The following is a 17263-nucleotide window of genomic DNA, read 5'->3' as shown; positions in this document are numbered from 1 at the left end:
AAGGCATTGGTTATACAATGAACATAAACTTAAAGGTGCCCTGTAACGTCTTCTTCAAAAGATGTAATATAAGTCTAAGGTGTCTCCTGAATGTGTCTGTGAAGTTTCAGCTCAAAATACCCCATAGATTTTTTTTTTAATTCATTTTTTTAACTGCCTATTTAGGGGCATCATTAACTATGCACCGATTCAGGCTGCGGCCCCTTTAAATCACGCGCTCCCTGCCCCCGAGCTCTCGACTATAATACAGTGCATTTACAAAGTTCACACAGCTAATATAACCCTCAAATTGGATCTTTACAAGATGTTCGTCATGCATGCTGCGTGCATGGATCGGATCATGTGAGTATAGTATTTATTTGGATGTTTACATTTGATTCTGAATGAGTTTGATAGTGCTCTGTGGCTAAAGCTAACATTACACACTGTTGGAGAAGATTTATAAAGAATGAAGTTGTGTTTATGCATTATACAGACTGCAAGTGTTTAAAAATGAAAATAGCGACGGCTCTTGTCTCCGTGAATACAGTAAGAAACGATGGTAACTTTAACCACATTTAACAGTACATTAGCAACATGCTAATGAAACATTTAGAAAAACAATTCACAAATATCACTAAAAATATCATGATTATCATGGATCATGTCAGTTATTATTGCTCCATCTGCCTTTTTTCGCTGTTGTCTTTGCTTGCTTACCTAGTCTGATGATTCAGCTGTGCACAGATCCAGACGTTAATACTGGCTTGTCTGAATGCCTTTAACATGAGCTTGGCATATGCAAATATTGGGGGCGTACATATTAATGATCCCGACTGTTACGTAACAGTCGGTGTTATGTTGAGATTCGCCTGTTTTCCGGAGGTCTTGTAAACAAATGAGATTTATATAAGAAGGAGGAAACAATGGAGTTTGAAACTCAATGTATATCTTTTCCATGTACTGAACTCTTGTTATTCAACTATGCCGAGGTAAATTCAATTTTTCATTCTAGGGCACCTTTAATGACATTTTCAATAAATGGAGACACATTAATTTTACTGCAGCTAGTTCATAATTATTATTATTTTATTTTTTTTACTACGCCTGTTGATACAAGAGTCTGATTAATTGTAACATCGAAACAGCCTTTATCACACAGTCAGATGCAGACACGATCAGCCCAAGTGTCGCAGCCTTTGATTTATTTCACTTTTAAATCCAACACTTTTGGCTCACTAACCATATAAGCTTTCTGGATGGCTAAACAGGAGGCCCAGCACAAATGAATGATATGACCAACAAGATAAATGATCAGTTGTGTTCACGTTGTATGTATATTAACTCTCTGTGGCTGAAAGACCGCGGGCCGGGCGGAGGGAACACGTGTGAGTGATTTGGCTCTGGAGCCCAGAAGGCCGGGGAGAGAAATCCACATAGCTGATGACGGACACTTTGTTTGGCTTGTAACGCAAGAACAGGATAGGAAAGAATAAATCAATCAATCAAGTCTAAGCTGTCAGGACTAGCATGTGGCCCTCTAAAAAACCCCACTGAGATCAGAAAATATATACATTCTCGCTTAAAGGTTGTAAGAAAGCACTGATTCTGACGTAAATGAGCCGTAATTCGATTTTGAGATAATCTTCCAGCAAGGTATTGTGGGTTTGTGTTGTAGGATATGCCTGACATCTCGCTCTCTTAAAGGGATATTTCGCCCTAAAATTTGCATACTGTGGTTGTGCGTAATGGAGAGCAGCATTATGAAATAGCAAATATAATATGGGGTACGATTTGGCCAATTATCCCCCTCAATGCCTATGGTGGTTACGGCCCTGCTGTGTACATACTATTTACTTCTTGTAGTAATTGCAATAACCTAACCTTAAACCATGTAGTTACCTTATATTACCCAGTACGTACTGTAAGTGCAACTGAATTTCTTTCTTCTACAAAACACAAAAGAAGATATTTTTTTGCGGTGGAAATATATATATATATATATATATATATATATCTTCTCTTGTGTTTCACAGAAGAAATTAAGTCATCCAGGTCTTGAATTACAAACTTAAATATTTAATTGAAGTACTGATCAAATATTTATCTAAAACCATCAGCATACTTTTTGTAAGGGATAAAACTATTGATTTGAGCAAGCGTAATGCTTAATGTAAAGATCGAGTCTTTATTGCTGCGGAGAGCCATTAGAAAGGCGTTTATGAACCTTCAATGAGTATACCTTTGTTTTATGTGCACAATAAGGACGAGAGATCCCCCCCTCTCTGCCGAAATGCTGCGCGCATCAGAATGATGCTCTGCGGTTGCAAAGGGCAGTTGTCAGAGTGACTTTGCATTTGCTGATAGCTCATGGAAAACATTGCTCCATCTCATTAAGTTATTGCCATCATTTTTATTCTTTATGGTCGTGCGGGCTACCGTCCCTCATTCTCTTTTCACATTCATTTTCTACATATCTATGATTAATGGGAGATGTCGAACCGTAGAGTGAGCGAGCATCAGCGAAGGTGAGATCATAATTAGTTTAGCTGATGCAGGGCCCTCCAATGGCGCATCTGGATGGAAAAATTACCCTATAGGAAGCTGGCGGCGCCCCAAAACTTTTTACTGATACGTTGTGAAACACCCGATGAATCAAGTGCCCCTTTCCCTGCCAAAAAAGCTCTACCGAGTCGAAGCCAAAATTATGTCTGCAGAAAGCTTTCCATTCTAAATGTATTAGAGCACAATTAGGAGCATTGTACTTTTCTGGCAGGAGAAATGTGCTCCCTGCGCAAGCCGTCTGAAGTTAGGCTAAATAAATCGTACACATTCTATAAGCCTAAACGAGTTTTACAGGGGCCATAATCGAGATAATTCCTGTGATTTGCCCCGGCTGACTCTCGGGATTCGCTTTTAGTTCTGTCCGTTCCCAATGGATGATTCATGTGGCTGTATATCTCTCCTTTTTTTCCTACTTGAGTTTATGTTTTCCCCTTCTCTCACAGTAGAGTGCAATATTTCAAGCTACTAGATATTTGGAGTTGCAGCCATGTATTTAAAGGTTCACGTCATGCATGTGTTCGAGAAGAGACATTTATTGAAAGATCAAAATATTTATGTCATGCCGGTGCGGGCGACCCGGTTTGAAGCTGGTGGCATTGTCGCTGACACGGTGGTATCTTACAAAGCCTATAAATCGCAGGAAGGTTAATTAGCTTGGTTCTGTTAATCGCGCCTCATCCTGATTTCTGATTGTGTCTCTCACCATCAGAGCTGTCATATCCAGCTACACCCTACTGAGTCTTGGGATTTCTTCGCCTACCTCTGGCTTTCTTTCTTGCTCTCTTTTTGCAGTGCATGAATCTCCATTCCTCTTTTTTCTCCGCAGCTCGTTTTTTTTTACTCATTTTGGCTCTCTTTCTTTTTTATGATTTCAGAGACGGCGGGGCTCGGGGGTCTTCTGCGCCAACTGTCTGACCACCAAGACCTCGCTGTGGAGGAAGAATGCCAACGGCGGCTACGTGTGCAACGCGTGTGGCCTCTATCAGAAGCTGCACTCGGTAAGGGGGGAACTAAGAAAACATCGGGGCAAGGGATGGCGAGAACGCCTCGCCAGCCCACCCACAAATCGCAGAAACAGAGTTCAAATGAACGGAGAGGTGACAGCGTAGCAGCTTCGGTTTGATCGCTTCATTTCCGCGCTGTCAGGCGAGGACCCCGGGGGAAGAGCCCTTTTGGCCTTCCTCAGCCCTGCAGCCAGCTAATGGCCCTATGGAAGTAATTTTGCACCAGCTGGGAGCCCTATTTCCCACAGTCCTAACAAACACCTGACCTTAAAACCCGAGACGGACACAATGGCTACTGGCACAACCTTAAAAACCCAGTCGAGTCGTATGAATTTCTTTCTTACGTGGATCACAAAAAGAGACGTTTAGCAGAATGACTAAGACTAAACTTGTTTCTAGTTCCCATCCACCTTCATAGTATGGGGGGAAAAAAGCAGCTTGGACATTCTGCTAAATATCACTTTCTTCATTCCAAAGCCTATAAAAGTCATATCGTTTGGAAGGGTGAACAAAAATTGACAGAAATTTTATTTTTGGGTAAACTATTCACTTAACCGCTATAGAGTAACAAATCCCATTCTGAGTCAGTGTGGTCGGCTGGGGTAAAGCAGTCAGGCACCGCAGCGCCCGGACCACAAGAGGCTCTTTCAGGGGCCATGCCACCTGGTGGCTTGAGTCGTGCTAACTTGACCCGGCACAGGCGCTCACATCTGTCCGCCTGTCCGCACCGCCTCATCACAGAGCCTGCAATCAATGGCCGCTTCACAGCCAGGCCTGTGAAATACTGTACGCTCTATTTACTGCCCCACATTAAACATTAAACAAATAAAAATTGACAGAAATTTTATTTTTGGGTAAACTATTCACTTAACCGCTATAGAGTAACAAATCCCATTCATTTTCTCCATAGGGGAATTGATTTTTAACCTTTAAAGCTTACTTTGAGGTACATTATTTAAAAAAAAATAAATAAATAACCATGGTTAACAGCAGAATTCATTGTGAAAAACCACATTACCCATGATTCTGAAGAAATCTCCACCATTCAGAGACAGCGACAAGCAAATCACTCTGTAGTTCCCACCTCAAAACTTGTAAAATATATAGTTTTTTCTGTATACACAATTAACGTCTTTAAATCAGTTGCATTTTTTATTTGTTCATCGATTTTAATTTTGTTTCTTTCACAATGCTTCATGGGACTGTAGTTCTTTCCCTCATTAAAGTCGTAAAGTACACAGTCTTATACCTTTGTAAATACATAAAGCGGCGACTATATTATTAATTCTTTGGTTAGTCAGTGTGAATTGTGCCCAAAGAAAAGAAGCTGCTCGTTTCGGGACTAAATTACTTCATTTGATTTGCTTTATTGCCTCGCAGTTCTCTGCCCTCCCGATTTAATCTTGATCTGATTTCCATCTGTAGCTGTACCTAAAGCTTTGTCTGCATCCTTGAAAGTGTTCTAGTGTTCTTCTGTTTCCTTTGAAATTGGTGTCTGGATAAACATGACGGGTAAACAAACTCAACAACATGTGAGTAATTAAGCTGAAGAAACAGAAGAAGCATTGTGCGCAGACTTAACGTTGCTTTTGCATTCTAATCTTTGGAGCTCCTTCAGAATTGGGTCAAGTCTGTGAGTGTTTCGGTTTCTTCCTGTCTTGATATGTAATGTTGGAAGCGCTCTTTTGCCTCGGTGACCTCGGGCTATCGGGACCAGCGCCTGGGTGGCACAGGCTCGGATACAGGGAACCGACTGAGTCAGTGTGGTCGGCTAGGGTAAAGCAGTCAGGCACCGCAGCGCCCGGACCACAAGAGGCTCTTTCAGGGGCCATGCCACCTGGTGGCTTGAGTCGTGCTAACTTGACCCGGCACAGGCGCTCACATCTGTCCGCCTGTCCGCACCGCCTCATCACAGAGCCTGCAATCAATGGCCGCTTCACAGCCAGGCCTGTGAAATACTGTACGCTCTATTTACTGCCCCACATTAAACACTGTCTGGAGTAAATAAGTTTCCTCACGCCGTAAGTTTTTCTAACTTTGACATTTATGTTGGAGTTCCATCATGCATTGATGCAGAAGCTGTACTGATGCTCGCATCAGTCTTTGCTCTGGGTACCTGGGACAGAAAAAGTGAGGTGGCCGTGACTTTAAGGGAAACGGGAACAATTCTCGACAGCTTTACAGCTGAGATCGCATTGATATTAAAAGCTGAGGGAAGATGAATTTAATGAGAGTGGAACGCAGTGTTATTCTTCAGGCCTAAAGAGTACACTGAGAGAACAATGAGATATTTATGAGAATTCTGGTACTTATTGCTCAGATGACTTCTCACTTTTGTGCTGAATTTCATGTCTTCTATACCAAAATGAATTTAAAATACATTTATTTCATACTAACTATACTGTAAATCCATATCACTTGAGACCTAATGATATAAATATTGTAATTAAAATTTATTTGGAGAACTTCTTTATTGCACAATGCACATTTCTTAATATTAAGCCTAAAATGTGTTTTAATATCACTATTAGTAAGGATGATCACTGTATAATATCAGTCTTTAAATGCAAGATATTTAAAGTGTACCTAAAGTATACTTGGAATAGTTCCATTTTTGCACAATCAATTATACTTAAATATATATTCAGCATTACTAAACTACAGAATTTAAGTATGCCAAATTAGTATACCAAATGTACAATTGCAGGGTATTTATATTAAGTACATAAATACGCAGTGCTTCCCACACATAGACTTTACCTTGGCGGGCCGCCCTGGTATAATAACGGCCGCCCAAGTATATTTGGAGACACATTTTTGCTTTTATTATTTTTATCCTCTTATACTTTTATATCTGCCCAATATAATGAAACCATCCGCGATCGATTAACTAATCATTTCGTACCTTCTCGTTATGTGTGCGTCACAACTGTTTACTCCCGCTAAAGTTCCCACGGGCGCTGCATTTTGCAAAGTCACAAGAGGGCGCTGTTGCGCGTTCTACAAGCTCGCGCAACAGCGCTTCAGACTGCTTCAGAGTGATTCTCAATCAATGAAAAGCGCAGATTTATGCCAAGCGATTGCTGATGATCTCAAGTTGATGATTACAATGTCCTTTATATAAAATGTTTTATACGGTTGTTTTAGAATCTGAAGGATCAGCCTGCAATAGTACAGACATTTCATAATAAGAGTCCCGGTATGTTGCGGGCTTCTTTATAATTAAAAGTCACACGCTAAGTTTTTTTCTTTTTGGGGGGCATTATTGGTATTTTAGTTGCATAATAAATTATATTTAATTTGATTTCCATTTAATTCATAGTAAATTACTGTAGTCTCCCCCACAGGAAGAAAAGACTAAGAACATTATTTGACACATATATTATTCATTATATAAATTTTACTATTAAAATCTGTGTCCCATTAACTGAGAGAGACACTATATGACAGCAAGGAGAACATAGGAAAAGGTGAACCATTTAAATGCTATAATTTTGCATAATTTACAATGCATAATATTAGTATGTAATTAAATGTAATAGTATGCTATGTAATTAAAATTAATTTCAATGAATAAACATACTGTTAAAAATCACACATTTGTTTGTCACATGTAGTAGACCATTTTTGTGCAATGGGTAATAGGAGGATTTTTCACCCGGCTACCACCGCAAGTATATTTCAAACCTGTGGGAAACACTGAATTCGTAAATGTATTTGTAGTATACTTTGCATAAATGCATTTCAAATACATTTTGGTATATTTATTTTTCACTTAAGGTTTCCAAGTATTTTAAATTATATTGAATACACCAACATTTAAAATATTACTAAATGAATATTAATTTCTACTAATCTTGTGTTTTTCTTGGATTTGTTGGTGGTTAATGAGTAGGGCTTAGAATTGTAAGAACATTAACAATTCTGGTTCTGATTCCAGTTCCATTTAATGATTCGTCTCCTTAATGATTCTATTTTGTAATGTTCAGGAAGAAAGATTTGGTGAAACACTGATTTGAAAACACGCTAACGTTCAAAAGTTTGGGGCTGGTATGAATTCTTTTTATGTTTATGAAAGAAGTGTTTTATGCTTAGCAAGGATCAAAAATACAGTAAAAACAGTAATATTCTGAAATATTACAATTTTAATATATTTTAAAATGTAATTCATTCCTGTGATGCAAAGCTAAACTTTTACTCCAGTCTTCAGAATCCTTCAGAAATCATTCTAATATGCCGATTTGTTGCTCAAGAAACATTTCTGATTATTATCAATGTTGAAAAGTTACAAAAATCTTGCTCACCCCAAACTTTTGAACTGTAGTGCGCAATAATTATAATAATTCGCCATTTTCGTTATTGCTCTTATACCCTTATCTTGTATTTAGTTTGATTGAGGCATGTTGTGTGTTCCACGTCTTTGGAAAAACAGTGACTTTCCAGAGCACAGGCGATACAGAAGTCACATGTAAACCACTGAAATGTGCATTTAAATGGGCTTTATAATCACGGGAAAGAGTGTGTCAAGTGTGTCAAGTTGATTGTTGATTGCTGACAGAAAATAAGTCACACTGATCTTCTTGGTGGTAGGCAAAGTTTAAAAAGGCAAGGTGGTTCTGTTCATATTTGGAGGAACAAAAATCCAGAACGTTAATGAAGGAAATGCATAAACATCATTGGTTCTGGTATGTTTGATGTAATCTGTTGTGACCTTAAACCTTAAATCTATTAATGAAGGCTGCTACTTTACTCTTCATGTGCTTACCTTGAAAAAGGAGAGGTTGTTTTTGAGTCACATTTGTACAATGATTGCATCAAGTTCTGGTAAATATGTGAATTTTCCTCAGCTTGTCTACAAACCCAGCAATAGCATAGATCTGTATGTTATTAGTTCTAGCTCAGTGCTCATCTTTGTGTGGTGAGGTGATCCAGCGGTGGACAGTAAGGCATAGCTTTTTTCTCTAATCTTTTACTGTAGAGTAGCTTCTGCACTGGACCATCAGGTTGTGTACCAGTCACACTCCACTAGAAACTAAGAAACAAGATGTAGAGACGTCTCTCAGAAGCCCTCGGGATCCGTTGAAACACTGCCGATTGGATGCAGGATTTGTTTGCTTGATGTTTCTGTTTTTGGTTTCAGCTATAAGATGCTGACTCATCTTCGGCAGTTTGATTCCCGGAGCCGAGGAGAGGCAGTGAGGCTGTTTAGTGGAAGATATCTCGTAGGCTTTCAGGTTCTCGGTTTGATAAATAATCGAGTGACTGTTTCACTGATGGCGAGCTAACGCAGGCGGGCGGAGACCGCGTCCTTCATGTCAGCCTGGCAGTCATTTTCCAGTAGTATTTTTTATACTTTTGAATAAAAAGTTTTATATGCTGTACAGAAATCATTTCATAATAGCACCTCATAAAACCACACTGTTGAGAGCCCTAAATGGAGGTCTGGGCTCCTCATGCCAGAACACATTGCAATAATAAATGTCTCTCAGATTTTATCTTCTAATAATAGGACCCGACATGCGCCGTAGCCGTGTGTCAATGGCCGGCATAAAACGCTCACCGGCATGAAACTTTTCTCTGTGGGACACGGAAAGAATATTTCCACCGTTCTCCAAAAAGTTCTCTCAGCTTCTGAACTCTGACCACCCGTTGGAACAAGAAAGCCCAAAAGATAGATAGAAATAACTGGAATAGCAACGAGGTTTTGTTCACGGACAGTGCGGTCGAGACAGGCCTTCCGGGCTCCTTTGAGCATTTAATACCTTTCAGTGTTTAGAAAACTATTTTCTCTGATTCACACATGAGTCTTTAGCTCTGAAGTACTTAAACTGTCAAAACTAGATTAAAAAGATAAAGAAACGCCCAAGGTTGCCGACTAGCTATAAAATATGTATTTATATACAGTGTACCTCTATGTATACAAAATACAACTTTTTGTAGAATTAATTTTCTTTTAGTGTCATACACAATTGTATATATATATATATATATATATATATATATATATATATATACTGCACATTTTGGTATTATACACATTATTATATATTTTATATATTTTTTCTTGTTTATATTTTATTTGTTTTATACAAATATGACTTTTTGTAGAATAAATTTTCTTTCAGTGTTATGCACATTTTAGTGTCATTTACATTACAATTGACAAAAAAAATAATATATAAATATATATATATATATATATATATATATATATATATATATATATATATATGTATATGTATGTATATGTATGTGTGTGTGTGTGTGTGTGTGTGTGTGTATGTGTGTATATATATATATATACACATATATATATATATATTTTTTTGCGGCATAGACATTTTAGTGTCATACAATTTCTATTTATTTTTTTGTGTTTTTTATATTTTCTTTTTATTTTGTATTTGTTTATTGATGTATTTTTGTCATATACCTTTTGGTGTCATGCACATTTATTACATTTTTCCTTTTTCTTTATTTATTTATTTATTAGGGGTTGAGGTTTTTTCCTTTTTTAAGCTTGCATTCTGCTAGAATTAACCATTTTTTTCTGGTTTTCTTCAAACTATGCAATGCTTAAATTTGATTATTAAATATGCAGGGATCCCCCTTTTGTCAGTTTTTCAGTTTGTAATATGTAGATGTAATCATTGGCATAAAAGTTTGGTATTAGACTTTTAATGTCTCTGTTCTAGTTTGATATTTGAAACAGAAAAGTCAAGAACTCATAGCAAACTGATAAAGTAATGTCCATCTAAAATAAATAAATAATAATAATCCAAAATTAGACAGAAGGGACAAAAAAGAACTAGAACAAATGCCCACTACTTTCTGTTCTGTGCAGTGAGGGCCTGACACGGTCCAGCAGTAGAGGGCACTCTTTCTTTTTGTCTGGCTTTCATCCTCATCCTCTCTTCAGACAGACAGCTGGCCTGACATGATCCAAAGAGCGAGAGCTTGCATTTTAACACCATCCATCACAGGGCATTAAGTGAAGTTAAGCAACACAGTAAGGTTTGTTTTAGATGTAACTCCGGTCAAACATTCTTGAAAATATGCATCTCCTGTTTCTTCCCCTAGAACATATGGTGCGGAGCCAAAGGCTAGATTGAGGCGGCTTTGTTCGAACTACATTTTTGCATAAATTATTTTTCCAGCATTTAATGGGAAAATGAGTACCAGAGAAATAAGTTCCTTCTGTCATACCGAAACACTCAGCCATCCCGAGCCTCCCCTTCTCTGAAAGGGATTGTTTTCCTTAGCCTAGGTACTTGACTGTGGATCTGGGTGCTACAAATGCAAGCGGCGACCATACATGATTGATTCTCGCGATGTGCCTCTACCTCAAAGTCAACAAGCAGTCAGAAGGTGCTGGTAGAGGGGGGTGACGTGGTTCTTCTGCCAATTATCTCTGGCTCTGGGTGAGCCGTGGGTGATCTCTGCATCAAGCGGGGACTTGGAAGAATGTGTCTGGCAGCGTAGCAGAAGACTAGATGAGTTGCGTCACCTTACTGAAGTTTTCCCCCCGAGCCACTGCCTACCAGGATGGAATCTTGAGCTCAGAAAAATAGATTACAGACAAGTGCTCCATTCTTTCCCTCCTGTTGCAGGTCTGCCACCAAAGGAAATATGCATATCTCACATCTCTCCAACCACAGTAGTTTCCATTTTAGCGTAGACGTAAAGGATGAGAAATGACAATGAACATATGGTTACCTCGGGCTTTTTCTCGTAAAGTAGCTCAATTGATAACAGTTCCACTTGTCAATTTCTGTCTCTTTCTGGCAGTCAGGCTGAAAATCACTTCTGTAGATTTGCTCATTTGTATTTGTGAACTCACTGTACTACCTTGATTTTTGAGCTAGGCTATGTAGTCCAGTGAAAATAAAGCAGTAATTAATAGCCATTTGATGGCAGATTATTATGCTAACCAGCCTAATTACAGGAGTGTGTCCTCTGAGTCCCAGAAGGGATGAATCATTTGACTGAAATTACAATATTAGATCAGAGACCTATTTATGAGGCAGTAAATGGATCTGGTTCAATCTCACTCACACACAGGGAAGCATGTGTGAGTATTTTTTTGTTTGGTTCACACAGATTGGGGGAAAAAAAATGTGTGTATATATAATATGTGTATATATATATATATATATACATTTATATACATTTATATACACTCAACAATTACATGCACAAATGCGCCGGCGCGCACTGCATAATAATTTTATTATAGCTTAAATAAAGTGCAAAAGAAACTACGAGCATTGACAGTTATTGTTCTGTTGTTAAGTTAAGTCATGAAATTACCAAACATGCGATTAAAGCTGCCTCAAAACTGTGCATGCATGCATGTATGTATTTGTTGACATGGATTTAAAGCTATTGTTATCCAATTTGTTGGCCTTAAAATGTCTTAAAAACGCACATATGTACACCAGGGAAATCTAAATTTTCTCAGGGAAGCATGCCCCCGTACCCCCCTAGCAAACTACATTTTCTGACCTCTGTAATTATGAAACCCGGCTTATATTCTGTCTAATGAAATATGAGGTAAATGTGCATTTCTCCAAATGTGCGCACTTTGGGACTAAAGGTTTATATGTGCATGCACTGTGATCAAAAATAAATGGGACCAAACGCGATTGAATGTAAAGGTTTGTGTCTCGTTATTCTATTAATAACTACAGATTGATTTTGCATTTCTGTCAGAAATTAAGAATTATTAGTGTCATTGTGAATATACATGAATATAATACTTCAAATCTCAAGGTTAAATCAGAATATTTTTTGTAAAAATGTTTCTGTAACAGCTGCCAAAAATAATATATAGCTCTACTGCGGTTTTTAAATTAAAAAAAAAAAAAAAAAAAATTCAAAACACCCCCCCCCCTCTTTTTTTTTTTTTTCACAAATCGCACCCTGAATATATATATATATATATATATATATATACCAAATCAAGTATTACATTTTAAGCACTTTTAACATAGACCCTCTGGTTGCAAATTGGAAATGTTTCCTTTGTATTCTTGTTGTTTTAACTGTTTATGATGGTTGAGGTTTTACTATCGAGTAAATAATAATTAAAAACTCTACACCTCTTTGAATTTTTGTATATTTGAATACATTTATAGATGGGAAAAATAAGAATCATGTCCAACACAGATATAGCTAATAATTCATAAATATAATGAATTGTTAATCACTAATTCATAAATATTAAGTTTTATGAATAAAATAAATAAGATAATGCCAAACAACTAGGTTTTCATCAATTTCATCTCTTTTTCAGACCCCCAGACCGCTGAACATTATCAAGCAAAACAACGGCGAGCAGATCATCCGTCGACGGACGCGCAAGCGCCTGAACCCTGACCCCGTCCCGCCTGAGCAGGTCGGGTCCAAGCAGCAGCGCGTCAACAGCGAGGAGCGTCTCAACGGCAGCCCCTTAGAGAGGAGGACTGAGGAAACGGGATCCGATGGGTCTTTATCACGTGCCGAGACCCAAGCCCAGTTGGGCAAATATGAGTCTTACGGCCCCTCGGGACCCAAAAGTCACCCTAGCCCCCGCTCCACCCACGCGTTCCTCGTCAACCAGACGCTGGAGATCCACAAGCGTATGCCGCCGCTGCATATGCACAAGAGCCCGGCGGACGGAGGGGCAGAGGGAAACGGGCTCGGCGCGGGACCCCAAGGCGGGGACGGCAAGGGTGGTTCGGAGCGGGGCAGCCCTATCGAGAAGTACATGCGTCCGTCGAAGCAGGCCAGCTACTCTCCTCCAGGGAGCCCCATCGAGAAGTACCAGTACCCGTTCTTCAGCCTACCCTTCCTCCACAACGACCTGCAAAACGAAACGGACTGGTTGCGCTTCTGGACTAAGTACAAGATGTCTGTGCCGGGCAACCCGGGCCACTACCTGAGCCCCGTGACCGGCCTTCCCAATCCGTGCCAAAGCTTTGTGCCTTACCCTACTTTCAGCTTACCGCCTCATTTCCCCCCGCCGACCCCTTCCGGACCCGAGAGCGACACGCCTCTCGACCTGGCCATGAAACATTCCAAACCCAGTCCGACGCCCAACGGGACTCTCGCCACCAAGGAAAGCCGGGGGTCTCCTGCCTCCGACAGGGAGCGGGAGACGGATCAGCCGGAGGAAGCCGAAGAGACTTCGCAAGTCCCCAAACCGGAGAAGGTCGATCAGGCCACGCAAGATGACCTCTCCAGCAAATGTGCCCACTGTGGCATCGTCTTCCTGGACGAGGTCCTGTACGCCCTGCACATGAGCTGCCACGGTGAGGGCGGGCCCTTCCAGTGCAGCATCTGCCTGCACGCTTGCTCCGATAAGTACGATTTCACAACTCACATCCAGCGAGGCCTCCACCGGGCCGCCCCCGAGGCCAACGCCAACCCCTCTAACCAATGAGCTTTACGGACCCGCAGTCCGAGCACAACTAGAGCAGCGCTCGTACGAATGAATCCATTGACGTGCCAAGACGGATCAAGGTGCCTAAGCAGCCAATGCTAGAAACTTGAGTCAGCATAGCATTTCTGTGGGAGCTCCCAAACACAAACACACTTTTAACGAACAAAACTGTTTTTTTTGAAGACATCGGTACATGTAGCTATATATTTTCGTTAGTCCAGATGTGTAATTTTCGACAAGGCAGTTCAGCAAGCAAGGTACATCTACTCGTTTCTCGTCGTCGTCGTTGTGTTTATGAAAAGTTCTCTGGTTCTGGTAAAAATGAGGATGTGTTTCTGCATGTGTGGCTCGGTGTAGGTCGTCTGTCACTATGGCAACAGCATAAATGACTGTCGTCCTCAAACAAACATCCAGCATCCTCAGGGAGTGTGTATGGCTGAATAGACAACATTAGTTTATAGTCTAGTTAACATACTAAATGTCTTATGTTTATGTTTTTTTTTTGAAGTTAGGTAACTCAAGTCACAGAATTCCATCAGAACTTTTAAGCTGCTGCCTTAGTTGCTGGGATGCAATTCTTATTACTCTAGAAATTTGGGAAGGAATAAAAACATATTTTTTTCTAGGTTGTTAATAGTAAAATCACATTATCAGTGCCTGATATATTGTACAAAGTATTTTCTACATGAGATGTTGATATGCAACATTGAACTTGCATCTGAATAAGGGCCTGGAGTTTGGCTCTGACAAACGTTTACATTTGCAAATGTAGCAAACGACGTAATGAAGCAACACCTTTTTTTTTTTTTTCACGAAAACAGTAAGACAATTCAATTTCCTTTCCTCCAAAGGTGGAATATTAAAAGTACTATGTTTTTTTTTTTTTTTTTTTTTATGTTTGGCCACAATTCATTCCAAGCATTGTCATCTTCTGTTACCATGTTCTTGTGCTTTGTAGTCGATGAAGAAGCTTCTTGTATCGGACTGAAGCCTTCCTGTATTTTTCTCCTGCTCTTCTGATAGCGAACATTCAATGGAAGCCGATCGGGCTGGGCTTTATTTGGTCATTTTATGGGAGCCAGTGCTCTGTAATATAAAAAATAATAACTTTCTGCCAGTCTAAATATATCGTTCCACCTTTAATTCTAAAGAGCAGTTGAAAACACCTTAAATTTAAAATGATTCTGTGTACTGTTGATGAAACTTAATAACTGCAGGTGTTTCTGGTGCCTTTCGATGGCAGTTGTCTCAAAGAGGCATAACATTGTTATTTATATTGTTGTTTCACCCAGCTGTACTTTATGCTCCTTTTGCAATTTTTATCATGTGGAGGCGAGTGGACAACCGTCTACCTGAGCGACTGAACAACGCGTCTGTTTCTAAGTAATAATGAGCTCAGAAATAATCCAAACGTGATTTATCAAGTCAAGCGCTTGATATGTTTTGAAGCTGTTTATGCTGCATCTCAGTTTTCCATTTTATTTGAATAGGGAAAAATCATTTGAACCCTCCCAGATTGTTTGCGAGCAACTTTGTGTTGTGCTTCTCCTCCACGTTCGCTCCTTTTCATGGCCGCAGGTTCAGTGAGTTGGGCCTGGTCTGATTTCAGACATTATTTATATGAACTGGGGAAACGGGGAGAGGTCGAGGCTCAAAACGTCTCGTTTGCTCTCTCCGTCTTTCTCCGAACCTAGCCTTACAACGCTGCTTAACTGCAAATGCCTCTTAAAAATAACTGAAATCATTATAAACCGTCGCTTTTATACAGTTGGGTATTAAATAACATAAGATTGTTTATTTTTATTTTTTTTGTCTCTAAATGTTCATTTTAATTTGAAAATGTTAATGCTTGCACTTCAGTTACTCTGTTGCAAAAGAAGAAAGATGAAATGTGTTATTAGCATGCTAAGTACAGGTACTGCATTATAATAAATGAATGAGATCTTGCCTATGTTCGAAGGTCTTAGCAATATTGAAACACAAGGAGTATTTGATGGAGCCTGGAAGCTTGTTTGGTCAAGGCGAAGGGCATAAATATGTAAATGTTTTAACCATTATTCTTAGAATGTTATTGTTTTTACACTTGCTGCATTTAAAGTGCATAGATGATGATTTTAGGATTTTCTTTTTTTTTTTTTTTTTTTTCAGCTGCCACCTTAACTTTTTGTTTTGTTTTTTTCTTTCTTTCATTTTTTTGTGTGGTAGGTTTTTACATGCAAAAAGATTCAATAAAGAGGGCAAAGATGTCTGTTACATCTAAACTTGAATAATAATGATGATGACGATGATAATAATGATAATAATAATAAAATAATAAAACATTTTAGCAATTATCTGTGTACCTTATTGTGTATCATCAGAATGTTTTCTTTAAAATCGTTGTGATTTTATAAATTCATTGCAATTTATTCGTTAATGTTAGTTCTGGTCACCAAGGCTGCATTTTTTTATTTTTTTTTTTATCAAAAAATACAGTCATTTTGTAAAATGGTATTTCCATTTAAAATAACTGTTTTCTAAGTGAATATATTGTAAAAATGTAACGTATTCCTGTGATCAAAGTGTCATATGATCCTTCAGAAATCAATCTAATATGCTGATTTGCTGCTCAAGAAAAAAAATATATATATATTATCTTTTTTTATTTTTTATTTTTTTTCACATTTATTTAAAAATGGAAATCTTTTGTCTTTTTTAAATGTTTGTTTTGCCACTTTTGCTCAACTTAATTTACATTTATGCATTTAGCAGATGCTTTTATCCAAAGAAACTAACAATAGAGGAATATAAGCAATCCGACACAGAGCCTTCATCCATCTTGCACAAGTGAGTTGCATATGTTCGCTTTTTCTATTCATTTAGTTAAAGTTAATTAACAAAGGAAAACCTGATTTTCATTATTTTTTCCCTGTTATTTCACCATCTCCGCTCTGAGTTCCCGGTTCAATGTTCGGTCCGGTGATGCCCAGCTCTATTGATTATTCTGTTCAATCCGGAGAGCTGGATCTAACCTTCTGACGGCTGATGAACTTGAGTCAGAGGATTGCAGCAGTATCCCTGTGCTCGCCGTGTCACATGACATACAACCCAAATGAAACCTCTGACCTCTCACAGTACTGTGTGGAACGGCTATTGATCGCCATCCAATTGTTTTGTCTCTTGTCCTACAAGGCTGTTGGTTAAAGGCTCGTTATATACAGTCATTCAGGGCAGGGTTGCAGTCTAAAGCACTGAAGGATACAGAGTTACATGCATCTACAGAGATTCATTTCCATATGTGTCTTATATCAAA

The 17263-nt window shown here is 38.9% G+C and overlaps 1 protein-coding gene across 1 annotated transcript in view; it reads left to right on the top strand.

Moving 5' to 3' along the window:
* trps1 (trichorhinophalangeal syndrome I) overlaps nt 1-16302 on the top strand; it is a 137091-nt gene extending 120789 nt beyond the window's left edge. The window contains 2 exon segments of the mRNA XM_048201777.1: nt 3420-3542; nt 12844-16302. Of these exon segments, the coding sequence (XP_048057734.1) occupies nt 3420-3542; nt 12844-13971 (1251 nt within the window). The 3' untranslated portion in view covers nt 13972-16302.
* Nucleotides 16303-17263: the final 961 nt, after the last annotated feature.

The sequence above is a fragment of the Megalobrama amblycephala genome, linkage group LG9 (genome assembly GCF_018812025.1).
Source record: "Megalobrama amblycephala isolate DHTTF-2021 linkage group LG9, ASM1881202v1, whole genome shotgun sequence".
NCBI classification, from domain to species: domain Eukaryota; kingdom Metazoa; phylum Chordata; class Actinopteri; order Cypriniformes; family Xenocyprididae; genus Megalobrama; species Megalobrama amblycephala.
This window is presented reverse-complemented; position numbering and strand designations above follow the sequence as displayed.